Source organism: Rhinopithecus bieti, unplaced genomic scaffold (genome assembly GCF_001698545.2).
Source record: "Rhinopithecus bieti isolate Rb0 unplaced genomic scaffold, ASM169854v2 scaffold_11508, whole genome shotgun sequence".
NCBI lineage: Eukaryota > Metazoa > Chordata > Mammalia > Primates > Cercopithecidae > Rhinopithecus > Rhinopithecus bieti.
The window spans coordinates 1,564,697-1,591,266 of NW_016806932.1; the positions used below are offsets into that span (position 1 = coordinate 1,564,697).

General features: G+C 40.9%; 1 protein-coding gene across 1 annotated transcript in view; it reads left to right on the forward strand.

Annotated features, from left to right (window-relative positions):
• Positions 1-26,570, forward strand: part of SEC63 (SEC63 protein translocation regulator) — an 89,467-nt gene that overhangs the window by 6,038 nt on the left and 56,859 nt on the right. Inside the window, exon 2 of the mRNA XM_017878749.1 lies at positions 25,635-25,734. Within this exon, the coding sequence (XP_017734238.1) occupies positions 25,635-25,734 (100 nt within the window). The remainder of the gene's footprint in view (positions 1-25,634; positions 25,735-26,570) is intronic.

Sequence of the window (26,570 nt, forward strand, 5' to 3'; positions counted from 1 at the left end):
TTTGAGTTCTTTGTAGGTTCTGGATATTAGCCCTTTGTCAGATGAGTAGATTGCAAAAATTTTCTCCCATTCTGTAGGTTGCCTGTTCACTCTGATGATAGTTTCTTTTGCTGTGCAGAAGCTCTTTAGTTTAATTAGATCCCATTTGTCAATTTTGGCTTTTGCTGCCGTTGCTTTTGGTGTAGTGTACTTCTAATTATTACCCCTTTTAGTAGTTAAAGGGTCTTATTTGTTTTACTCTCTTGGTTTGCAAGTTGGCTGAATAAAATGAATACTTTTTCAGACAATTAAGGACAAAAGCTCTGTATGAAATGATACCACAGAGGGCTTAGATTTCCTTGGCACAGTGATTCTTAACCCTGGCTACACATTAGAATCACTTCGGGAACTTTTTAAAACACTTACACCCATCCCCAGATACTCTGATTTATTTGGTCTGGAGTGGGTGCTATGTATTGGTATTTTTGAAAGATCCATGTATGAGTCTAAATTGTAGCTGTTTGGGAAGTGCTGCTTGGAGGAGAGCTTCCTTAGTAATGGTCTTTTGCTGTAGTTGTCATTTTGGGAGGTAGTATATTTTGGTATGTGCTCTTTGCTAACAACAACAAAAATATCCAAAAAACTAATGTGTTAGCATTTTTGTTTTACATAGCTAAGAAGCACTTACAGAACAGTACTGTAAAGTTCTGGGAGTTAAAAGCCAGATATTTTTGTCAAACAACTTTAATGATACAAGTTTACAATCAGTTTATCATAGTTGTGTATTAATGGCTTCCAGAGTATTTACCATTGTGCCATGATTATATTATTAATCATATAATTAATTATTAATATATAATTAATTATATAATTTGGATATCCTTAACATTTTGAAATAATTGCACATAATTACCTTAGCACTACTCATCTTTGGTGTTGCCAACAATACCTTTTGTGTGCACTGCCCACTTTGTGCTTTCTTAGTAATTGTTAATGTTTGTCTTGCTTAGTGCTTTTAAAATAGCAAGTATTCTTAATGTTTACTTGGAATTTTAATCCAACCATTATTCTTACGTGCATAATTTTGTTTACTACTTTTTTGATTTACAATAGAAGAGTTATCACTTTAAACATTGTATATCATTAGGCTTTTATTGGTATATTTGACAAGAGAAAATAACTGATTGCTTGTAATTATTAGAATTTTAAATAATCAAAAGCATGCTTTTATTCTTTCCTTAGGTTATGGAAAGAATTCCTTTTCAATTGAGATAAAATGTATAATTTCAAAAAAGTTTTGAAAAAAGTTTTTGTTTTGACTCCTTGATCTTACTTTTGGGGCTTGATCTTCCCTTTTCAAAACTTATTTAACCTTACTCTGACCTTACTTTTTCAAAATTGCCTGGTTTTGAAACCTGGCTCTACAGCCTATTGTAAGTTATTTAACTTCCGTGTGTTTCAGTATACTCACCTGTATTGGTTACTGATTTAACTTCTGTGTATCTCAGTGTACTCATCTGTATTGGTCATACTTATCTGTTATGGTCAGAGAAGATACTTTGTATGATAGTTATCTTTTAAAATATACTGAGACTTAATTTTTGGCTTAACATATAGTCTGTCCTGCAAAATGTCCCATGGGCACTACAGAATGATGTGAGTGCTGCTGCTGTTGGGTAGTGAGTGTTATGTATGTCTGTTAGATCTAGTTGGTTTGTGTTAAGTCCTCTATTTCCTTACCTTCTTTTTGGTTGTTCTGTTCATTATTGGGGATGGAGGGTGTATTGAAGTCTGAAACTGTTATTGTAGCATTATCTGTTTTTGTTGGTTTTTGCATTGTATATTTTGATGGGCATTAGGTACATAAATGTTTATAAATGTTATATCTTCTTGCTGTATTGAACCTCTTACTAATATGTAATGTCTTTTTTCTCTTGTAATCTTTTTTTGTTTTAAAGTCTATTTTGTCTAATACTATAGTCACCACCCTGCTATCTTTTGGTTACTGTTTGCATGGAATATTTTTTCCATCCTTTCACCTTCAATCTGTTTGTGTCTTTGGATCTAAAGTGAGTCTCTTGTAGATGGACTTAGTTGGATCAGGTGCTTTTAATCCATTCTGCCAGTCTGTCTTTTGATTGGAACATTTAACCATTTACATTTAAAGTAATTACTGTTAAGGAAGGAGGGCCAGGTGCAGTGTTTCATTCCTGTAATCCCAGCACTTTGAGAAGCTGAAATGGGAAGATCACTTGAGTCCAGGAGTTTGAACCAGCCTGGGCAATATAATGAGACCGTGTTCCTAAAAACAATAAAAAAAAATTAGCCAGGCATGGTGGCGCGCACCTTTAGTCCTCGCTACTCAGGAGGCTGAAGCAGGAGGATCACTTGAGCCCAGGAAATTGAGGCTGCAGTGAGCTATGATCATGTCACTGCACTCCAACCTGGATGACAGGAGACCCTGTCACACACAATAAAAAGAAGGACCTCTGTCATTTTGCTATTTGTTTTCTATAGGCATATAGCCTTTTGTTCCTTATTTCCTGCATTACTATTTTTTTGTTTAGCTGATTTTTTTTGTAGTGAAATGTTTATATTTCTTTGCATTTTCTTATTTTTGTTTTATTTTATTTGTAAGTAGAGACTGGGTTTTGCCATGTTGCTCAAGCTTGTCTCGAACTCCTGGGCTCAAGCGATCCATGTCTCATCCTCTCAGAGTGCTGGGATTACATGCGTGAGCCACTGCTCACGTCTCATTTTCTTTTTTTTTTTTTTTTTTTTTTTTGAGACAGAGTCTGGCTCTGTCGCCCAGGCTGGAGTGCAGTGGCGCGATCTCGGCTCACTGCAAGCTCCGCTTCCCGGGTTTATGCCATTCTCCTGCCTCAGCCTCCCGAGTAGCTGGGACTACAGGCGCCCGCCATCTCGCCCGGCTAATTTTTTGTATTTTTTTTTAGTAGAGACGGGGTTTCACCGGGTTAGCCAGGATGGTCTCGACCTCCTGACCTCGTGATCCGCCCGTCTCGGCCTCCCAAAGTGCTGGGATTACAGGCTTGAGCCACCGCGCCCGGCCGTCTCATTTTCTTTTGAGGATATTCTGTAGTTTTTGTGTGGTTACCATGGGGATTACATTAAACATCCTAAATATTGTAATTTCAATTTATACCAGTTTAACTTTGACATATAAAAACTCTGCTCCTTTATAGCTCCATCCCCACCTCTTTCAATGTTTGATTTCACATAATTACATCTTTGTACATTGTGTGCCCCATAGCATAAACTCATAATTCTTTTAAATGCATTAGTTTATTATTTAGAAAATAAAGTGTGGATGTAGAGACCAAGGGAAACTTCCCTTTTGCCCTCTGAAGATTTGCTGAAAAGTCAACTCAGACAAGGCAGATTAATTGGAGGAAAGACATACAAATGTATTTGATGTATACATGGGGCGAACCACAAAGTGATTCCCCACACTCCAGTGTAGTTCAGAAGCTTATATACCATCCTGGTGAAACAATGGGAAGGGGGAGAAGAGGAATTCTGTTGATAGGATTGCGAGGGAGAATGGATCAGAGAACAGAGATGAACTTGTACATTATCTTGTGAAGGGTCTGTTTAGGTGTGGTTACCTTCTTGGTCCTACAGGAGGAGAAGAAAAGCAGTTATTCATTTTGGTGGGTCTGGATCTTAGGCAGTTGAAGGCTTTGGGATATGGTGGGGTGTATCAGGAGGGCAGGGAGGAAAGTCAGACTTTGAGGCTTGTTTATTTAGCATGTCAAAATGCCATATTTTGGGTATCACTGAGCCCCAACATGGAGGTACAAACCAAGGAACTAAAATTGACCAAAAGTCTTCATAATTTACCCTCCAAGCCTTTCCCTGAAACTTGCAAGCTTTCAGTAGACTCCAGAGTTACAAAATAGTTATGTAAGACAGATTCTGCCAGTGAAGTGTTGTCTAGATAGGGAGATGGATTCCTGGTGTTTCTTACTCCACTGTCCTCCCGGAATCCTCTCTGTGGGGATAACTTTAGACATAGTCCCTCCTTGGAGGAGGAAAACCTACTTCCGCCTTCAGTCTGAGATAGATAACCATGGTTTTCCTCATCTAGACTCAGCTCTGCTGCTGTTGAGTGAGTGAGTGCTAGCCTGAAGGTGGGTAGTGCGGAATGCACTCACTGTAGCACTTTGAGCTGGATTGATGTATTACCTCATTTTATTCATGAGAAAACTGCGTCCTAGAGGAGGTTACCAACTTTCCTAAAGTCATATAGCTACCAGGTGGAAGATTGTATATTGGACTCAATTCTGTCTTCCGCCAAAGCATCTCTTGTTAGCCACTACTCTCTGCTGCCTCCTGTAATTAAGTAAATATAACACATTATGATATGTGTTAAAATGGCTAGTGGAAAGTGCTTTGGGAGCACATAGGAAGGAGTAAATACATTTTGGGATTTGGGGAAGTGTTTCATGCAGAGGAGGTGACATGAGATTGGTCTTAAATGGCAGGTGGGAGAAGGGCATTCCATATATAGGGGAAAGTATATATGAAAGCGTGGAGGTGTTTAGTATATGGTAAAGATTTGAATGTGATTGGCACTTACAACCAAGTTAACTATTTTAAGAGTGTTATACTTTATCCTGTAAGTTATTTGGTAAACAATGGAGGTTTTAAAGTATGGTAATAAAACATGGTCAGTTTGGCTTTTGTGGAGTATTGTGTGGAGAATGGTTTGGTGGGTGGAGGGGGAGGTTGGTGATGGCTGGGTGGGAAACTAGATGGAGGGGGTGTACATTTCAGAGGCTCTTTCCAGTGACAGGCGATCGGATTAGAAAGAATTCTAAGAAAGCTTGGACTGTTTATTGAATATAAGTACAGAGGAGAGAATGAGAATGGAGTGCAGATTTTGAATTTTCACTCATTTCCAGGATTACTTATTTCTTGTCCTCTTGAAAGCTGTTTGGTAATTGGCCAATGATCAGTTTGGGGATTAAGTTCAGGGAAAAGAATGGGGATGAATTTTTTTTGAGACTGGGTTCTCATGTTGTTACCCAGGTTGGAGTGCAGTGGCACCATCACTGCTCACTGCAGCCTCAATCTCCTGGGCTGAACCATCCTCCTGCCTCAGCCTCCCAAATAGCAGGAACTACACATGCACACCATCTATAGAGTTGTAATTACAGTACAATGGGTTATCTCAGTCTCCTGTTGAGTGGTTTGGGTTTTTTTGTTCTTTTTTTTGACAATAACTTCTTGTCCGATAGTGAGTGTTTTTGTTTTTTGTTTTGTTTTTTCTTGGAGACAGGGTCTCACTCTGTCACCCAGGCTGGAGTGCAGTAGCACAATCTCGGCTCACTGCAACCTCTGTCTCCCAAGCTCAAGTGATCCTCCCACCTTGGCCTCCAAGTAGCTGGGACTACAGGTGCACCATCATGCCCAGCTAATTTTTCTAATTTTTGTAGAGATAGGGTTTTACTGTGTCACCAAGGCTGTGTTTCTTGACATTAGAAAAAACTAACTTGTATCAGCTTTGTATTCAAAGGGATATGTCTTAATGTTCATATTTAGAGCTTATGGTCGATTTTTTTTTTTTTTTGAGACAGAGTCTTGCTCTGTTGCCCAGACTGGAGTGTAGTGGCATGATCTCGGCTCACTGCAACCTCTGCCTCCCAGGTTCAAGTGATTCTCCTGCCTCAGCCTCCTGAGTAGCTGAGATTACAGGAGCCCACCACCACGCCTGGCTAATTTTTGTATTTTTAGTAGAGATGGGGTTTCACCATGTTGGCCAGGCTGGTCTTGAACTCCTGATCTCAGATGATCCGCTTGCTTCAACCTCCCAATGTGTAGAGCTTAAAGTTTTCTCAGGCTTTCGCTCTTGAAGGAATGTTAGAGATCTGAGAAAACTTTAAATTGTTTTAAAAAGTCATTCCCTCTTTGTTCTATCCTAACAGAGGGGTGTATCAGACATGCAGCATATACACACTTAAGTCCTATGCAGAGGAAAGCAGTTGGGAACTTGGCAGTAGGAATTACAGGACTACATGAAGGTTTTATAGATGTGGTGACAAACATTAGATTAATAACTGCATTATTTTGGTCGGGTGCGGTGGCTCACGCCTGTAATCCCAGCACTTTGGGAGGCCGAGGTGGGCACATCGTTTGAGGTAAAGAGTTTGAGACCAGCCTGGTGAACATGGTGAAACTCCATCTCTACTAAAAATAGAAAAAAAATTAGTTGGTTGCCTGTAATCCCAGCTACTTGGGAGGCTTAGGCAGGAGAATTGCTTGAACCTGGGAGGTGGAGGATGCAGTGAGCTGAGATTGCACAACTGCACTCCAGCCCGGGTGACAGAGTGAGACTCTTGTCTAAAAAAATAAAAATAGGCCAGGCGCGGTGGCTCGTGCCTGTAATCCCAGTACTTTGGGAGGCCGAGGTGGGCGGATCATGAGGTCAGGAGTTTGAGACCAGCCTGGCCAATATGGTGAAACCCCGTCTCTACTAAAAATACAAAAATTAGCTGCGCGTGGTGGCAGGCGCCTGTAGTCCCAGCTACTCAGAAAGCTAAGGCAGGAGAATGGCTTGAACCTGGGAGGCAGAGGTTGCAGTGAGCTGAGATGGCACCACCGTACTCCAACCTGGGTGACAGAGCAAGACTCTGTCTCAAAAAAATAATAAAATAAAATATAGATAATAAATTTAAAAACCCGAAAAAGAAAACCCTGCGTTATGTAAAATTGCTTTTATTTAAAGGTCACATTGCATATTTGCTTGATCTTGGGAGGACCTGAGAAACAAAGATAGGTTTTCTTTGATGCTTTTCTTAGATGCTTGTTCCCTTAATCATACTTTTTATTTAGACATAAAGAAGGTGATTACAAATGTATTCATAAATTGCTTGGACTTGCTTTTAAAAATGTTTTCATATTACCAGACTTTATTGATGACAAATGTTGTTACACTATTTCACCATCACATTGTTTCTTTGGTAGGCATTGCTGTTCATTCTTTTAAAAAGATGTTCTTGGCCAGGCACAGTGGCTCACGCCTGTAATCCCAGCACTTTGGGAGGCTGACGCGGGTGGATCACGAGGTCAAGAGATCGACACCATCCTGGCCAACGTGGTGAACCCTGTCTCTAACAAAAATACAAAAATTAGTTGGGTGTAGTAGGGTACGCCTTTAGTCCCAGCTGTTCGGGAGGCTGAGGCAGGAGAATCACTTGAACCCAGGAGGCGGAGGTTGCAGTGAGCCGAGATCATGCCACTGCACTCCAGCCTGGGCGACAGAGTGAGACTCTGTCTCAAAAAAAAAAAAAAAAAAAAAAATATTCTTTACATTTTGGAATTGTGTTTGTCAGTAGGAATTTTCTCGTGTAGATTCCAAATCTTTTTTTGCTTTAGATTTTTGTTTAGTTTTAGTAGTTACTGATTAAATGTTCACTGTTTGACCGTACAGGTACAGCAGATGATACAAAGATGAACGCAGTATAAACATAGTCTTGTTTTGGTAGAATTTGTAACCCGGGTGGGGTGACAGGACTAGGATTAGACAAATGCACAGATTATTATATGCAGAACACAAGAAAGAAAGTGTAAGAAAAGTGAAAACAAGTGCTGTGGAGGTTAGTTGGATGAAGTATTTGCATCTAGTTGGCTGTGATAGTGGGGATCTAGAGGTCAAGAAAGGCTTTTGCACGGTAGGTGAATTTTTGACTAGACTTTTGAGGATGAAGAAGTTTTTTTTTTTTAAGACGGAGTCTTGCTCTGTCGCCCGGGCTGGAGTGTGGTGGCACGATATTGGCTCACTGCAACCTCCGCCTCCCGGGTTCAAGTGATTCTCCTGCCTCAGCCTCTTGAGTCGCTGGGATTACAGGCGCCCACCACCATGCCCAGCTAATTTTTGTATTTTTAGTAGACACGGGGTTTCACCATCTTGGCCAGACTGGTGTTGAACTCCTGACCTCGTGATCCACCCACCTCGGCCTCCCAAATGAGCTACAGCGCCTGGCCGAAGATTTTTAATTTTTTTTTTCCCACAATTTAACCTACATCATGTTTTGAAGGATAAAGATTTTAATCAGTTGGGGAGGGGAGGAGGACTGCAAAGAAGAAATAGCATGAGTATGGAACATGTTCAAAGTACATATCAAGTTAGTTGGAACCAGGGTTCATAGAGTGAGAAAATGTGAGAAAAGACCAAAAGTGGATTTAAATCATGGAGAATCTTGTATGCCCAGCTGAAAGTTTCTATACTTTCTGTCTCCGTAAGTTTGCGTGTTCTAGATATTTCATATATGTAGAATCATAAAAATTTGTCCATTTGTGTCTGGAGTATTTTACTTAGCATAATGTTTTCAGGGTTCATCCATGTTGTAGCATGTATCAGAATCTCATTCCTTTTATTGCTGAGTAATACTCTATTGTAGGATATACCACATTTTGTTTATTTGTTGAACACTTGGACAGTTTCCACCCTTTGGCTGTTGTGAATAATGCTGCAGTGAACATTGTCAGTTCTTTCGAGGATATTCCTAGGAGTGGAATTGTTGGGTCATGTGCTAATTCTATGGTTACCCTTTTTTTTTTTTTTTTTTTTTGAGATGGAGTCTCGCTCTGTCGCCCAGGCTGGAGTGCAGTGGCCGGATCTCAGCTCACTGCAAGCTCCGCCTCCCGGGTCTACGCCATTCTCCTGCCTCAGCCTCCCGAGTAGCTGGGACTACAGGCGCCCGCCACCTCGCCCGGCTAGTTTTTTGTATTTTTTAGTAGAGACGGGGTTTCACCGTGCTAGCCAGGATGGTCTCGATCTTCTGACCTCATGATCCGCCCGTCTCGGCCTCCCAAAGTGCTGGGATTACAGGCTTGAGCCACCGCACCCGGCCCCTTTTTTTTTTGATATGGAGTCTTGCTCTGTTGCCCAGGCTGGAGTGCAATGACGCGATCTCAGCTCACAGCAGCCGCCGCCTCCCAGGTTCAAGCGATTCTCCTGCTTCAGCCTCCCAAATAGCTGGGACTACAGGTGTGCGCCACCAGTCCTGGCTAATTTTTCTATGTTTAGTGGGGACGCAGTTTCACCATATTGGACAGTCTGGTCTCCAGCTCCTGGCCTCAAGTGATCTGCCTGCCTCGGCCTCTCAAAGGACGGGATTACAGGCATGAGCCACCCCAACCAGCCTTATGTTTAGGTTTTCGAGGAACCACCAAACTGTTTTCCATAGTGGCGGCACCATTTTACATTCCTTATTTTTATTTATTTTTTTTCTGATACGGAGTCTCACTCTGTCGCCCAGGCTGGAGTGCAGTGGCGCGATCTCGGCTCTTTGCAAGCTCCACCTCCTGGGTTCACGCCATTCTCCTGCCTCACCCTCCTGAGTAGCTGGGACTACAGTCCCCCGCCACCACGCCTGGCTACATTCCTTACTTTTAAAATAGAGATGAGGTTTCACTATGTTGTCCAGGCTGGTTGTGAACTCCATGTTACATTCCTCCAAGCAATGTTCCTTCGTCTCCAATGCTTGTTGTTTTATGTTTTTTAGAAAAATTATAGCTAATAATGTATAGCTATAATATTAGTTAATTCTATTAAAATTATATATGAAATTATGGTTAATACTTTTGTTTTTGTTTCTTTTTTGAGGTGGGGTGTAGCCCTGTCCCCCAAGCTGGAGTGCAGTGGCGCTATCTTGGCTCACTGCAACCTCTGTCTCCCGGGTTCAAGCGACTCTCCTGGCTCAGCCTCCTGAGTAGCTGGAACTATAGGTGCATGCCACCACACCTGGCTAATTTTTGTGTATTTTTTTTTGTTTTTGAGACGAAGTCTCACTTTGTCGTCCAGGCTGGAGTGCAGTGGCGTGATCTCAGCTCACGGCCACCTCGGCCTCCCAGGTTCCAACAATTCTCCTGCCTCAGCCTCCCGAGCAGCTGGGATTACAGGCACGTGCCACCACACTTGCCTAATTTTTGTATTTTTAGTAGAGATGGAGTTTCACCGTGTTGACCAGGCTGGTCTTGAACTCCTGACTTCAAGTAATCTGCTGGCCTCAGCCTCCCAAAGTGCTGGGATTACAGGCATGAACCACTGTGCCTGGCTTAATTATTTTTTTAATTTTTAAAAAATTAAATGATAGATTTGAAGTGTATCTTATGGTTTGGATTTGCATTTTCCTAATGGCTGATGATGTTGAACATCTTTTCATATTGGCCATTTGTTTTTGGAGAAATGTCTATTTAAATCCTTTGCCCATTTTTAAATTGGGTTATCTTTTTCTCTATGTGTTCTGGATATAAATCTCTTGTTAGATACACAGTTTGCAAGTATTTTCTCATTCTGTAGGTTCCCTTTTTACTTTCTTGATAATGTCCTTTGATGAATCAAAAACCAAAAGCTTTTAATTTTGATGAAGTCCAGTTTATCTATTTTTTTTTGTTGTTCATGCTTTAGGTGTTTTATCTTTTTCTGAGATGGAGTCTCACTCTATTGTCCAGGCTGGAGTGCAGTGGTGCAATCTCTGCTCACTGCAACCTCCACCTCTCAGGTTCAAGTGATTCTCCTGCCTCAGCCTCCTGAGTAGCTGGGATTACGGGCATGTGCCACCATGCCTGGGTAAGTTTTGTATTTTTAGTAGAGACGGGGTTTCATCATGTTGACCAGGCTGGTCTCGAACTCCTGACCTCATGATCCACCTGCCTTGGCCTCCCAAAGGGCTGGAATTACAGGTGTGAGCCACCACGCCTGGTGTCATATCTAAGAATCCTGTGGTAACTCTAGGCTTATAAAAATCTGTTCGTATTTTTTTTCTAAAAGATTTATGGTTTCGGCCCTTATGTCTTTGATACATTTTGAGGTAATTTTTGTAAATGATGTGAGAAGGGGGTCCAACTTCATTCTTCTCCATATGGAAATCCGGTTGTCTCAGCATCGTTTGTTGAAGAGTCTGTTCAGCATTGAATGGCTTGGTAACCTTGTCAAAAATCAACTGGCCATAGATGTATAGGTAGAACTATTTTTTATGGGGTAACTAATTGAACATAGTTTCACTGTGATGGCCTGTTAATATTAGAGTACCTCAAGGCTGATTCCTGGACATTAACATCTACAGTTATGCCTTTTGGTGATCTCATCCAACCTAATGACTTTAAATATAACCAGCCTACATGATGAGGACTCCCAGACTCCCAAATTTCTATTTCCAGGCTGGACTGGACTTCTTGTTTTTTTTTTTTTGGAGACAGAGTTTTACTCTGTCATGTAGGTTGGAATGCAGTGGTGTGATCTTGGCTCACTGCAACCGCCGCTTCCTGGGTTTAAGTGATTCTCCTGCCTCAGCCTCCTGAGTAGCTGGGATTACAGGCATGTAATAACCACCTGTGGCTAATTTTTGTATTTTTAGTAGAGCCGGGTTTCACCATGTTGGCCAGGCTGGTCTTGAACTCCTGACCTCAAGTAATCTGCCCACCTCGGCCTCCCAAAGTGCTGGGATTACAGGCATGAGCCACTGCACCTAGCCCAGTCTGAACTTCTTTCCTCAGACTCCAGACTTAATGTGTAAAAGTGCTTAACCCACATTTCCACTTGGATATCTAATAGAGATCTTTCTATTAATATGCATATAATTGATAGGATTACTTTCTTCCCCTCCCCCTTAACCTTCTTGACCCATAATCTTTAGTTAATCACAACTGTCTTTTCAGCTGTTCAGAAAAGAAGTTTAGGGGTCATTCTTTGTTTTTTATTTAAATTTTTACCTTTAAGCTTTGGTGGACTGAAGAGGTTATTCTTGATTCTTCTCTTTCTCATACTCCACTTTCAGACTATTAGTATGTTCTTTTGGCTCTACCTTTGAAATACATCGTGTCTGACCATTTCTCATCACTCCACAAACACTACTGTCCTGGTTTATTGCCTAGATTATCATTAGCTTCCTAGTTAGTCTGTTTCTACCCTGGCTGAGTGTAGTCTTTTCTTAAAATAGTAGCAAGGATCCTTTATAACAGGAGTCAGCTCATACGATTCTGCTCAGAACTCTTCAGGGCTCTCTGTCTCAATCTGACAAGAAGCTCAAGTCTTAGAGAGTAAAGTCCTTCATGGTCTCTTTGATCCCTTTGCTGTTTCCATTCCAGCCATAGCTGCCTCACTGCACTTGTGAACACAGCGAAGCCACACTCTTTCTTTCAGTCCTTTACTGTTGCTGCTCCCTTTGCCTGGAATACTTTTCCTCTAGATAATCACATTACCTCTTCCCTCATCTCTGTTGTCTTTGCTCAGATGCTATCTTCCCTGAGCATCCTATTTTAAATTGTAGTGTTTCTTACCCCTACCTCACTAATTTTCTCTCAAAGGACCCTTCAACAACATGGGTTTGAACTATGTAGGTCCACTTATACATGGATTTTTTTCAGTAAATATATTGGATAACTTTTTGGAGACTTGTAACAGTTTGAAAAAATTTTGCAGAAGAAATGTAGCCTAGAAATATCAAAAGAAATTAAGAAAAGATATTATAAATGCATAAAATGTATGTAGATACTAGTCTGCTTTATCATTCGCTACCATGAAAGAAGCACGTATCTATTGTAAAAGGTAAAATTTATCAAAACTTATGTACACAAACACTATAGATAGGACATGGAGTCATTTGCAGTTGAGAGAAATGTAGTATTAAATCATAACTGCATAAAATTAGTGTATACTACTGTAATACTTTTATAACCATCTTCTTTGCTATTGCAGTGAGCTCAAGTGTTGCAAGTATCCGCTTAAAACATTGTGTGATGCTGATCATCTCTGTGTAAGCAGTTTGTCCCTTCAGTAAATTCCTTATCACCATAAAAAGTGATGTCTTGAGGTTCTCTTGTATTTTTCTTTGTATTTAGTGCAATACCATAAACCTTGCAACACCATGGGACTCATACAAAGTGCCACTAGTGATGCTCTAAGTGCTCCTAAGAAGAAAAAAGTCATGATGATAACAGAAAAAGTTGAATTGCTTGATATATACTGTAGATTGAGGTCTGCAGCTTATAAACAGATGACATAAACTTAAGGTATTAATAAATACAGTACTGTAAATGTATTTTCTCTTATGATTTTCTTGACATTGTCTTTTTTCTAGCTTACTTTATTGTAAGCATACAGTATATAATACATACACAAAATATGTGTTAATCAACTTTATGTTATCTGTAAGGCTTCTAGTCAACAGTAGGCTATTAGTAGTTAAGTTTTGGGGGAGCCAAAAGTTATATGCAGATTTGCGACTGCACAGGGGGTAGGGACAGGGCCCCTAAACCCAACGTTGTTCAGGGGTTAACTATATATTATATAATTTACTTTGTTTATTGCTATGGTCTTTGAGAGCAGGGTTTTTTGTTTTGTTTTCTTCTATATCCTCAGTGTCCAGAAAAATCCGGGTACGTAGTGGATATTCACTAAATGTTTGTTAAATAAAGGAGTTCATCATTCTCAAGAAATATTTATATAGTGCCTCCTCTATTCCAGGAAACTGGAAAGAGGAGGGTGAACACTGTGGATAAGGTACAGTCTCTGCCCTTGAACTTCAGTACAGAGGAATCAAAATTGGCTTTTAGTACTGGCTGCTGAAGAATGGTGGTGCCAACGGGCAAACTGCTGAAAAGAATGTATAGTCCTACTGGCTTTTTTAGAAAGGAGTTACAAAAGTGTTAATGCTCTTAAACCTAGTAATTATACTTCTGGGGCTGTGTTCTAAGGATAGAGTGTTCTGAATACTTCTAGGACCAAAGAGATCCATAATACCAAGAAATTAGAAACATTTTATGTATCTAATTATAGAACAGTAGGTATATTGTGGTATCTTTATTCATTTGGTTATTAGTAGTCATTAAGTGATATTTATAATGATCTAAACACAGGGAAATGTTTAGAAATTTTAAAATTAAAATTGCTGCTAATGCAACCTTAACACAAACTTCAGCTTTTCGTTTTTGTCTCTTTCAGTCTGTACACTGATACATCATAGAAATGCTACCCTTAAGTGGGCTTTTATGTGTCCCATTTTTCTCTTTGAGAAGCTCACTTGGGCAGCTGCTGCAGTGGGGATAAGCACCAGGTATCGTCAACACTGCAAAAGGGCCCTTACAGGCCCTGATTGAAGCAGCAGGGCACCCCTTTAATTGATTGAAGCTCATTCCTCAGGAAGTCAGTTGCTGGAGCTTCCTTCTTCACAGAGCTGTTTCTCTTCTGAGAGTGTACCTTCAACCTTGCCAACTCTCCTGTCTTCTTTGCCTTTTCCAGATATTCTCCTAAATATAACTAAAAGGAAACATACTACAGTGGTATTAATGATTACTAGCTGGGTGTTGGATTGGTGGATTTTTTTCTTCCACTGTATGCCAAATTTTCTTTTTCCTCCTTTTTCTTTTTTTTTGAGACAGGGTCTCACTCTGTTTCCCAAGGCCGAGGGTAGTGGCACGATCACGGCTCATTGTAGCCTCGATCTCCTGGTCTCAAGGAGCTAATTCTTCTGCCTCAGCTTTCTGAGTTGCTGGGACTATGCGTGTGTGCCACCATACCCAGCTGGTTTATTAATTTTTTTTTGTAGAGATGAGGTCTTGCTATGTTGCCAGGCAACATATGAATTTGTATCAACACTCAAAATCTTATTAAAACAATCTCTGGCTAGCATTACGATCTTGAGCAAGACACACTCTGCACTCATCTTCAGAGACCTTTTCAGCTCAATGAATTCTTTTTACTTTGGGGTATGTGGTTTTTAAAGTTCTGGTGGGACATACATTCTTGTGTGTTAAGTTGCCTTTCCTTCTTAGCTAGCATTTATTTACTTTCCTAGTACTTGAGTTTCTCTTCCATTTTCTCTTGTTTTACCTGTTTTTGGTTAACCTTTTACTTAGGCTATGGATTATCACTATAAGATTAAGAGTAAAAGAAAAATAGGAGGACAGAGCTAACAGGGTGGTTAGTACATTAATAATGAAACTTCCCAGGTCCTCCTTTCCCTTCTTCCCTCCCCTCCTCCCAGGTAAGTACTGAAAGATACTACAACGAGTCTTTTTTTTTTTTAAAGAATACTTTCAGGGGAATGGGAAAAGACAATTGTTGCCTGCCTGGTTTATTCTGCCAACCTTTCCTATCCTTCTTTTCCCTGTGTTCCTGATATGTAGGTCATATCGTTTAACTTGTTTTTCATGAACCCTCTGTAGCTATGTCTGTGTGCCTGTGTGTGAGAGTGTGTATGTGTGCACTTTAAATCAGGGGCAATTTTGTGTCCCAGAGGATATTTGTGAATTTCTGAAGATTTTTTTGGTCTCCACTGGGGAGCTGTTCCTGGCGTCTAGTGGGTAGAGATCATGATGCTGCTAAACATCCTAAAATGCACAGAAACATTAAATTATAAGAATTGTGTAGTCCAAAATGTCAGTATCGCTGATGTTGAAAAGCCCTGCTCTGTAGTACTTATTTCAGTACCATAAAAGGAAAAGAGAAAGAGATAGTATATAATTGTATGCTGCTGTCAAGTACCCGCTTAGGGAAGATAAAACTCTTGATTTATTTGAACTTCTTGGTTTGTATTGGTTTGCACTTAGATTGTTCAGGAATTCCTGAGAATTGTGAACTTTGGTGGTAGAGGGGTGGTTCTGCTGTGATCCAGTGGTTTTTTTTTTTTTTGTTCAAGAAATTTTCAGTTGCCTTCTAGGTTCCCTCCTCCATTGCCAGAGTATGTGTAGTGGATAGGTGTTAAGTAGATCCCACGTTTCTGTAACCTTTCTGATTTAGGTAATCTGTGATTGTGTATCCTGGGTGGTGGTGATGGTGAACAATATGTAGTCTTATGAAGCCTATATTCCAAATCCAAATGGTTCTGAACTGGCCTTGGGAATGAGATATCATGGCTAACTGTTCAGATTCAAGTTAAGAGCATAGTGATTACTGGATGACTTTTATTTTTCAGTCATCTAGAGCCATGATTCCCAGTTTTTCACTTCCAAGTTATTTGCATGCTTTTCATATTCTGAAACATTCTGGGAAACCACAATTAAAGGAAATATTTTTTTTTAATTTTTTAAAAAATTATTTTATTTTATTTTTTACTATTTTTTAGTTTTTGAGGCAATCTTCTTGTACTTTCACCCGGGCTGGAGTGCAGTGGCATAATCTTGGCTCACTGCAGCCTCTGCCTCCTGGGTTCAAGTGATTCTCCTGCTTCAGCCTCCCGAGTAGCTGGAATTACAGGCACTCACCACCACACCTGCCTAATTTTTGTATTTTTAGTAGAGATGGGGTTTTGCCATGTTGGCCAGCCTGGTCTCGAACTACTGACCTCATGCAATCTGTCTGCCTCGGCCTCCCAAGTGCTGGGATTACAGGCATGAACTTTTTTTTGACAGTTCAATTTGGTTGGTTAGTTTAATAATGAAAACTGCCTTTGCCAATTAGGTTATATGGTATATGTTTTCTATAAATCAAATAAGCTAATCTGCAGCTTTAGGTTTTGACAAAATACACTTGAAGTACAAGGTAAAGCTATTTTGGCAGAGATTGAGCCATACTGACAGAAGTGTACTTTTTGTTTTCAAAAATAAGTTTTAGTTGGTTTTTTTTCTTTGAGACGCTGTCTCGCACCATTGCCCAGGCTGAACTGCAGTAATGTGATCATGGCTTGCTACAGCCTCGAATTGCTGGGCTCCCGTGATCCTCCTGCCTCAGCCTCCTGAGTAGCTGGGACTGTAGGCGTGTACCACCATGCCCAGGTAATTTTTAAAGTTTTTGTAGAGACAGGGTCTTCCTGTGTTGCCCAGGATAGACTTGCACCCCTGAGCTTAAGTGGTCCTCCTGCCTCAGCCTCCTAGAGTGCTGGGATTACAGGTGTGAGCTACTGTGCCTGGCCATTGTAATATTCTTTCAACTTTTATGATGACTTGAATATTTTCAAAACAAAAAATTGGGAAAAACTTTAAAGTCACAGGGAATTAAAAAAGTAATTTTAAGAAGTGTATTTCGGTATTATAAGAAATGACTTACTGGGGCTGGCTGGGTGCAGTGGCTCATACCTGTAATCCCAGCATTTTGGGAGGCCAAGTGGGTGGAACTGGAGGTCAGGAGTTTGAGACCAGTCTGGCCAACATGGCGAAACCCCATCTCTACTAAAAATACAAAATTAGCTGGGTGTGGTGGTGCATGCCTGTAATCCCAGCTACTTGGAAGGCTGAGGCATTGCTTGAACCTGGGAGGCAGAGGTTGCAGTGAGCTGAGATCATGCCATTGCACTCCAGCCTGGGTGACAGAGTGAGACTCCATCAGAAAAAAAGAAAAAAAAAGGAAGTGACTTACTGGGGCCAGATGTGGTGTCTCACACCTGTAATCCCAGCTCTTTGGGAGGCCAAGGTGGGTGGAACTGGAGGTCAGGAGTTTGAGATCAGCCTGGCCAACATGGCGAAACCCCATCTCTACTAAAAATACAAAATTAACTGGATGTGGTGTTGCATGCCTGTAATCCCAGCTACTTGGAAGGCTGAGGCATTACTTGAACCTGGGAGGCAGAGGTTGCAGTGAGCCGAGATCGCGCCATTGCACTCCAGCCTGGGCTACAGAGTGAGACTCCATCAGAAAAAAAAAAAAAAAAAAAAAAAAAAAGAAATGACTTACTGGGGCCAGGTGTGGTGTCTCACACCTGTAATCCTAGCACTTTGGGAGGCTGCGGAGGGAGGATTGCTTGAGCCCAGGAGTTTGAAACCAGCCCGGGCAACATAGATCTCCTTATCTGTACGAAAAAAATACTAGCCAGGCATGGTGGCATGTTCCAGCTACTCCAGAGGCTGAGGTGAGAAGATCACTTGAGCCTGGGAGATTGAGGATGCAGTAAACCGTGATGGCATTACTGTAGTCTAGCCTGGTGACAGAGCAAGACCCTGTCTCAAAACAAAAACAAACAAAAAAAATTAACTCACCAGGATGAAATATATTACATTAGGATAATATTATATGGGAGAAGTAGAATGAAGGACTGTTCATACATTTTTGTAAATGGATGATGATGGGTATGAAATTGCTGTGGTTTTTAGCTTTCTTTGGATGTATTTAAAAGAGATGTAATTATTTTAATACATCAGCTTTACAGTTGCAGCAAAAGCAAGAATTGACAAATGGACCTGATTAAACTAAAAGAGATTCTGCACAGCAAAATAAACTATCAACAGAGTGAACAGACAACTTACAGAATAAGAGAAAATATTTACAAATTATGCATCCAACAAAGGTCTAATATCCAGAATGTATAAGGAATTTAACAAGCAAAAAATATTCCCATTAAAAAGTGGGCAAAAGTCACGAACATTTCTTAAAAGAAGATTTTTTTTTAAGTGGCCAAGAAACATGAAAAATGCTCAACATCACTAATCAGATAAAAGCAAATTAAAACCACTGTGAGAGATCATCTCATACTAGTCAGAATGGCTATTATAAAAAAGTCAAAAAACAGATGCTAGTGAGGCTGCAGGGAAAAGGGAACACTTATACACTGCTGGTGGGAATGTAAACTAGTTCAGCCACTGTGGAAAGCAGTTTGCAGATTTCTCAAAGAACTGAGAATTGTGATTTGACCCAGCAATCCCATTACTGGGTATATATCTAAAAGAAAATAAATTGTTCTACCAGAAGACGTGCACCCATGTTCATCGCAGCACTGCTCACCATAGCAAAGAGGTAGTACCAACTCAGGTGTCTATCAGTGGTGGACTGGATAAAGAAAATGTAGTAGTGGCTGGGCATGGTGGCTCATGCTTGTAATCCCAGTGCAGGCACGGCTCGGGACTGGCGGGCAGCTCCGCCTGCAGCCCTGGTGCAGGATCCACTGGGTGAAGCCAGGTGGGCTCCTGAACTGGATGGGGCCTTGGAGAACTTTTATATCTAGCCGGAGGATCATATGTGCACCAATCAGCACTCTGTATTTAGCTAACCTAGTGGAGACTTGGAGAACTTTTCCGTCTAGCACTCTGTGTCTAGCTAAAGGATTGTAGATACACCAATCAGTACTCTGTGTCTAGCTCAAGGTTTGTAAATACACCAATTGGTACTCTGTATCTAGTTAACTCTGTATCTAGCTAACTAGCACTCTGTGACTCTTGTCTATCTCGAGGATTGTAAACGCACCAATCAGCACTCTGTCAAAATGGACCAGTCAGCGCTCTGGAAAATGGACCAATCAGCTCTCTGGAAAATAGACCAATCAGCAGGATGTGGGTGGGGTCAGATAAGGGAATAAAAGCAGGCTGCCCAAGCCAGCAGTGGCAACCGGATCAGGTCACCTGTTCTTTCACTCTTTGCATCTTTGCAATAAATCTTAACTGCTGCTCACTCTTTGGGTCCACGCTGCCTTTATGAGCTCTGACACTCACGGGGAGGTTCTGCAGCTTCGATCCTGAAGCCAGGGAGACCACAAACCCACCGGGAAGAAGGAGCAACTCCAGATGCACTGCCTTTAAAAGATGTAACACTCACCACGAAGGTCTGCAGCTTCACTCCTGACAGCGAGACCGTGAACCCACCAGAAGGAAGAAGCTCCAGACACATCTGAACATCTGAAGGAACAAACTCCCGACACACCATCTTTAAGAACTGTAATGCTCACCACTAGGGTACGTGGCTTCATTCTTGAAGTCAGTGAGACCAAGAACCCACCAATTCCGGACACAACAGCACTTTGGGACGCCAAGGCAGGTGGATCACCTGAGGTCAGGAGTTCGAGACCAGCCTGACCAACATGGAGAAACCCCATCTCTACTAAAAATTCAGAATTAACCCGATGTGGTGACGCATGCCTGTAATCCCAGCTACTCGAGAGGCTGTGGCAAGGAGAATCGCTTGAACCCGGGAGGCGGAGGTTGTGGTGAGCTGAGATTGCGCCATTGCACTCCAGCCTGGGCAACAAGAGTGAAACTCTGTCTCCAAAAAAAAGTAGTACATATACACGTAGAATACTACACAGCCATTAAAAAGAATGAAATAATGTCCTTTAAAGCACATAAATGCAGCTGGAGGGTATTATTCTAAATGAATTAATGCAGAAACAAAACCAAATACTGCATGTTGTCACTTATAAGTGGGAGCTAAACACTGGGCACACATGGACATAACGATGGCAGCAATTCACACTGGGGTCTACTAGAGGGAGGGAAGGAGACGAGTTGAAAAACTGTTGGATACTATGTGGTAAGTAGGCAAACAAGTTTGAAGACTTTAGATCTGACTAATATTCCTTCACCTCTTTGGGTTTTATGATTATGGTGCAAAGAGTTCAATCAGTAATACTGCTGACTGGCAGATCATCCAGCATGGACAGAGTGACTTTTTTAGCAAAGGCACTATATGGTTTATGAAGCACAGCCATAACCCAAATCTAGATTATCCTTGCAGCTTTACTATATGAAGTTCAGCTGCTGAGAGCAGTTATGACACGTTGTTTTTATTGTTTTATGATCTTAGGATTTCCTGTTCTATAAATGTGGATAATTTCTTTAAAAACAGTATAAGTTAAGGATACTTCTAACATAATTTTTAGTGCCCATGAAAATAGTAATTCAATAAGCAAGTTTATAAGTGAACTTCATTTTATTCTGTTAAGTGTCTTATTAAAAAACTGTCTGGAATAACTTGACTTGTAATAGTTACTTTGACTTGAGGTCATTCATACAGAGATTTGGAATGTGTACCATGAATATTTAGTTTTGCTGGAAATCTAACTGCTACTATGTTAACGTGTAAACTGTGGCCTGTAGTACTTATTGATTGATTTAAATACTATCCTTAAAGGTTAAGATTTAATTTTTAGGTTGGAAGAGTGGGGCACACAAGGTCCATGCATTGTGTGGCCCCCAAGAATAAGGGGCTGAAAACCACATGTACTTTCTCTTGACCAGGAACAGTAGAACATCATACCTTTGAGTAGATCAAACTGTCTGCTTCATAAAGAGACTTCAGCATTGTTCTTATAAAACCTCATAAAATGTTTCCTTGATTTTATACTTGAAAGTGGGAGACTGTAGAGGCTTAATTTAATAAAATACATATTTAAAAATCACTAGTGGGCCGGGCGCGGTGGCTCAAGCCTGTAATCCCAGCATCCCAGCACTTTGGAGCCGAGACGGTGGATCAGCGAGGATCAAGGAGAGATCGAGACCATCCGGCTAACACGGTGAACACCCCGTCTCTACAAAAAAAAATACCAAAAATCTAAGGCCGGGCGAGGTGGCGGGCGCCCTGTAGTCCCCAGCTACTGCCGGAGAGGCTGAGGCCAGGAGAATGCGTAGAACGCGCTGTCCGGAGGTGGGGCTTGCAAGTGAGCTGAGATCTGCGGCACTGCACTCCAGCCCGGGCGACAGAGCGGAGACTCTCGTCTCAAAAAAAAAAAAAAAAAAAAAATCACTAGTGGTATAGTGGTATTTTCAAGTGTTCATAACTAAACCATGAACATCAGAAAATTGGCATTACTGCCATCTCATTGTCTGACTCCATTTGGGTTTTGTCACTTTTTTTGATGTTCTTTAGAGTAAAATATCCAATTTAGAGTCACATACCACATTTAGTTGATGTGTTTCTTTAGTCTTCTTTAGTCTGAAGTAGTTACTTATCCCTCTGCTTTAAAGATTAGAGACCAGTTATTTAGTAAAATGAATTGGAGTTTGAGTTGTACAGTGTTTTCTCATTATTAGAGTCAGGTTATGTATCTTCGGCAGGAATTTCACAAAACTGATTCTGTGTTCTTCTCATTGCATGCTGTCAGGTGGTGTATGATTTTAGGTTGTCTTTTTTTTGGCGATGCTCACTGATCACTTGATTGAGGTGGTGTCTGTTTAGGTGTTCTGTGTTTCCTATTGCTGCTGTAACAAATTACCACAAACTCATTGGTTTAAAACAGCACACATTTGTTCTCTTAACAGTTCTGGAGGCCAGAAGTCCAAAATCAGTTTCTTTGGGCTGAAGTCGTGATGTTGGCAGGGCTCGTTCCTTCTGGAGGCTCTAGGGTAGCATCTGCTTTCTTGCCTTTTCCAGCTTCTGTAGATAGCCTGTATTTTTTAGCTTGTGGCCCTTCCCTCGTCTTTAAAAAGGGCATTAGTCCAGCATCTGCTTTCACTGTCATATCACCATCTCTGTCTTTGACCCTCCTGCCTTCCTCTTAAAAGTACCCCTGTGATTATGGTCCTCCTATGATAATCTCCCTATTTCAAGATCCTTAACTTAGTCATATCTGTAAAGTCCCTTTTGTCATTTAAGATGGTATATTTACTGGTTCCAGGTATCAGGATGTGGACATCGTGGGGGACAGTTATTCAGCCTACCCAACTGTAAAGTCATTCATTTCCCCTTTGTAATTAGTATTTTGTGGGAGGATACTTGGATTCCTGGTTCCTGTTAGTGGAGAATGGTATTTAGAAGCCAAGATCTACATGCTAGATGTGCTCATTGCTACTGGGATTTTTCTGCTCCTAGGTCCATTTAGTAGATAGAGCTAGGGAGTATGTATGTATGTATTTAGAGCTGCATTTGTATTTCTTTATTAAAAGATATTCATTCATAGTGATGTCTTTAATTCCAGTCCAGCAGTACAGGGTTCATTCTTGTTTTCTATTTTTTCACTCCTTTTTCTTGACAGTGGAAAACTAACTCCAGGTATCTTTAACATATTAACGTATTCAATCAGTTCCCCTGCATATTATCAGTTTCCTTTTCTGCTACCATACTCTCCCCTACATGGATCCCTCCCTCTTCCCAATACTTGGTTTTGGTACTTCTTGCTGGGTAGTCCTCCCATGCGGATGACTTCATCTAAGCATGGTGGTAACAGGGTAGTTGGACTTCTTACATGGTGGTTTTGGAACCTTCTATATGCCAAGTCCTTTTACTTACCTGTTATCTCATTTAAGAACTGCAGTTTTGTAGATTTTTTTAATATGGTAAAAAAAAATTGTAGTTAACCAGCTGGACTCATTTTAGATCATCTCAATTGTGTTGGCAGCGTTCAAAACATCGTAAGTTAGGAGCCAGTTGAGCATACACCTTCTTCTCTCCATTAGGCCTGATGAGTATGTTTACCTTGGCCATGCCAGTGTCATAGAGCTTCTTCACAGCCTGTTTGATCTGGTTGCCCTTAACATCCATAGTAAACACAAATGTACTGGTGTCTTCTTCACGGCTGACTTAGTGGTCAAGGGGAACTTGATAATGTCATAATGATAAAGCTTGTTTTTTGTGGTGGTCGTCTTCCTAGGACATTTAAACTGCCTTTGGAGCTGCATTGTCTTAGGTCACTGGAAGGTGGGTGGCCAGTCTTATTTTGTGTGGTTGTGGATGCCTTTCAGCACTGCCTTCTTGTTCTTCAAAGCCTTTGCTTTGACTTTGGCTTTGGGGTGGGCAAGGGCTTCCTCCTTTGTTTTTGGTGCCATCTTCTTAAAAGGCAGATTTTATTTCGAAACTTAATTTTTTTTCTTTTTTTTTTTGAGACGGAGTCTTGCTCTGTCACCCAGGCTAGAGTACAGTGGTGTGATCTTGGCTCACTGCATCCTGCCTCCTGGGTTCAAGTGATTCTGCTGCCTCAGCCTCTCGAGTAGCTGGGACTACAGGCACGTGCCACCACGCCTGGCTAATTATTTGTCTTTTTAGTAGAGAGGGGGTTTCACTGTTTTAGGCTTGATGATCTCTATCTCCTGACCTCATGATGTGCCTGCCTCGGCCTCCCAATACATTTTTTTTTTTTTTAAACTTGGGAGAGTCATTCAATCCAAGTGCTTGTGGTAAATTTAGTAAAACAATACATACTATTTTTGCTTGGGCTTAATTTCTTTTAATTGAACTGCAAGTTTTCCTGAGGCTGAAAATAATAGCTTTTTTTTTTTTTGAGATGGAGTTTCACTCTTGTTGCCCAGGCTGGAGTGCCATGGCGCAATCTAGGCTCACTGCGACCTGCGCCTCCCAGGTTCAACTGATTCTCCTGCCTCAGCCTCCTGAGTAACGGATTACAGGCATGCGCCACCACACCTGGCTAATTTTGTATTTTTAGTAGAGACAGAGTTTCACCATGTTGGGCAGGCTGGTCTTGAACTGGCTGGTCTCGAATTCCTGACCTTGTGATCTGCCCGCTTCATCCTCCCAAAGTGTTGGGATTGCAGGCGTGAGCCACTGCGCCCAGCCTTAAAATAATAGCTTTTGTCACAACTCTCATATAAACTTAAGTTTTTTGTTTGTTTTGAGATGGAGTTTTACTCTGTTGCCCAGGCTGGAGGGATCTCCGCTCACTGCAACCTCTGCCTCCTGGGTTCAAGTGATTCTTATGCCTCAGCCTCCTGAGTAGCTGGGACTATAGGTGTGCACCACTATGCCTGTCTAATTTTTGTATTTTTAGTAGAGATGGGGTTTTGCCATGTTGACCAGCTTGGTCTTCAACTCCTGACCTCAGGTGATCTGCCTGCCTCGCCCTCCCAAAGTGCTGGGATTACAGAGGTGAGCCACAGTGCCTTACCCCATAAACCTAAGTTTTACGGGTTTAGGAGACTTTTCCAGCTTAACACAAAATAACTATAATTTGTGATACTGAATTTTACTCTACTTTTTTTTTTTTTTTGAGACAGAGTTTCGCTCTTGTTGCCCAGGCTGGAGTGCAACGGTGCGATCTCGGTTCACTGCAACCTCGGCCTCCCAGGTTCAAGCATTTCTCCTGCCTCAGGCTCCTGAGTAGCTGGGATTACAGGCATGCACCACCACGCCTGGCTAATTTTGTATTTTTAGCAGAGACAGGGTTTCTTCATGTTGAGGCTGGTCTCAAGCTCCTGACCTCAGGTGATCCACCCGCCTCGGCCTCCCAAAGTGCTGGGATTAAAGGCGTGAGCCACCGTGCCCGGCCCCCCTTTTTTTTTATAACATTTTTTAAATGGTGCTTTTTTAGGGACCAGGGTGCTCTGAGGCAGGAGGTGTGCTTGAGGCCAGGAGTTTGAGATCAGCCTTGGCACCATAGCAAGACCCAGTTTCTACAAAAAACAAAAAAAAAACTTCACAAATATGCATATCATCTTTGGGCAAGGACCATGCTAATCTCTGTATTGCTCTGGTTTTAGTGTATGTGCTGCTGAAGCAAGTACTCAACCTTTGTTTTAACTGCAAGTTGATTTTATGTTACAGCTCCAAGTCTTACTAGTTTTATATCATAAATAGATGAGATCTAAACTTTGTTGATTAGAAGACATTTTGATAGGCGATTATTTTTGTGTTTGAGGAGTATTATTTCTGCTTAGCTTCCTTAATAAACCATGTTTTAACTGTTTTATACTTCTCGTTCCTTCTATAGCAGAGGGGAAAGAGGGAGAGAATTTCCCAGAAATTACTGATTATATCTGACTGAATATTTTGGGTGCAAGTCAGTTTTTGCATTTTCATTAAGTCTCATGTGAAAAATGGTCACCTGGTGGTTGAATGAAGTTTTCTAGATAGGTTGTTTGTTCTAAATGGCAGAAAATTTAACCTATCTTGTAAGTTTTTTAAAGGCTATTTGAATAGGCAGTAATTTCATGTTCCAGTAAACTATTAGTGTGATAATGAAGGTTAGTTAACCAGTTAACTCTGGTTTTGCCTTCACTGTGAAAAATGGTTTTTAATTCATCTTATTTTTCTTTCTTGACAGAGCAAATTCGATTAAAGAATATCAGAAAAGTATATGGAAGGTGTATGTGGTATCGTTTACGGTTATTAAAACCCCAGCCAAATATTATTCCTACAGTAAAGTAAGTAATGGATTTCAAGAAAAAAACCTACTTAATGCTTATTCTTTGCTAGGCCATACAAAATATATGTGTAATGATGAATAAGTTATTGTGTCTGTAAAGAAATTGTAATCTATAGTAAGGGTAAGATATGAGGAAATGTGGGAACAGTCTGAACAGATTGGTTTAGAAGTTCAAAGGAAGGAGAATGTGCTGTTGCTGGGGATTGGGGGTAGAGAGAGATAGGTCATATTTTGAAGGACCTTGTGCACCTTGTGCCAGGATTTGAATTTTGTCTTAAAGACTGTGGGGAAATCTTTAAAAGATTTCAGAAGTAGGTGACATGAACAAGTTAGCATTTCATGGTGATAAAGTTTATTGAGTACCTACTGTATGCTAGAATCTGTGCTAGGGCTTTATATGTTATCTAATTTAATTCTGTATTCACTTCGAAGTAGATGGTTTTGCTTTTTCTCAGATAAGGAAACTAAGGCTAAGAATGATGACATAACTTGACCAAAGTCATGTAGTTAGAAGTGTTGGATCAGGGACCTAATCACCCTTTATTTTAGCAGGCCCATCTGCTTAAACAGGCCATTAACATGTTTAGTTATAGCAGACCAGTTTAATTCTGTGAGGCTATGGGGTGTACTGGTTAAGAGCAAGGCTTTGGGCATTTATCCTACGTCATCAGTTTAGACATAATAGATGAAACTGACAGGAGATGAGAGAGTTACCCTTATCAGACTACTATGTCTCGTGAATTACCTACATTTATCCAGTAGGAAGAGAAGATGTAGCAAAAGAAATTAGTGAGAGTAGAATCAGTTATTTAAAAGCCTTGGTTTAAATGATAG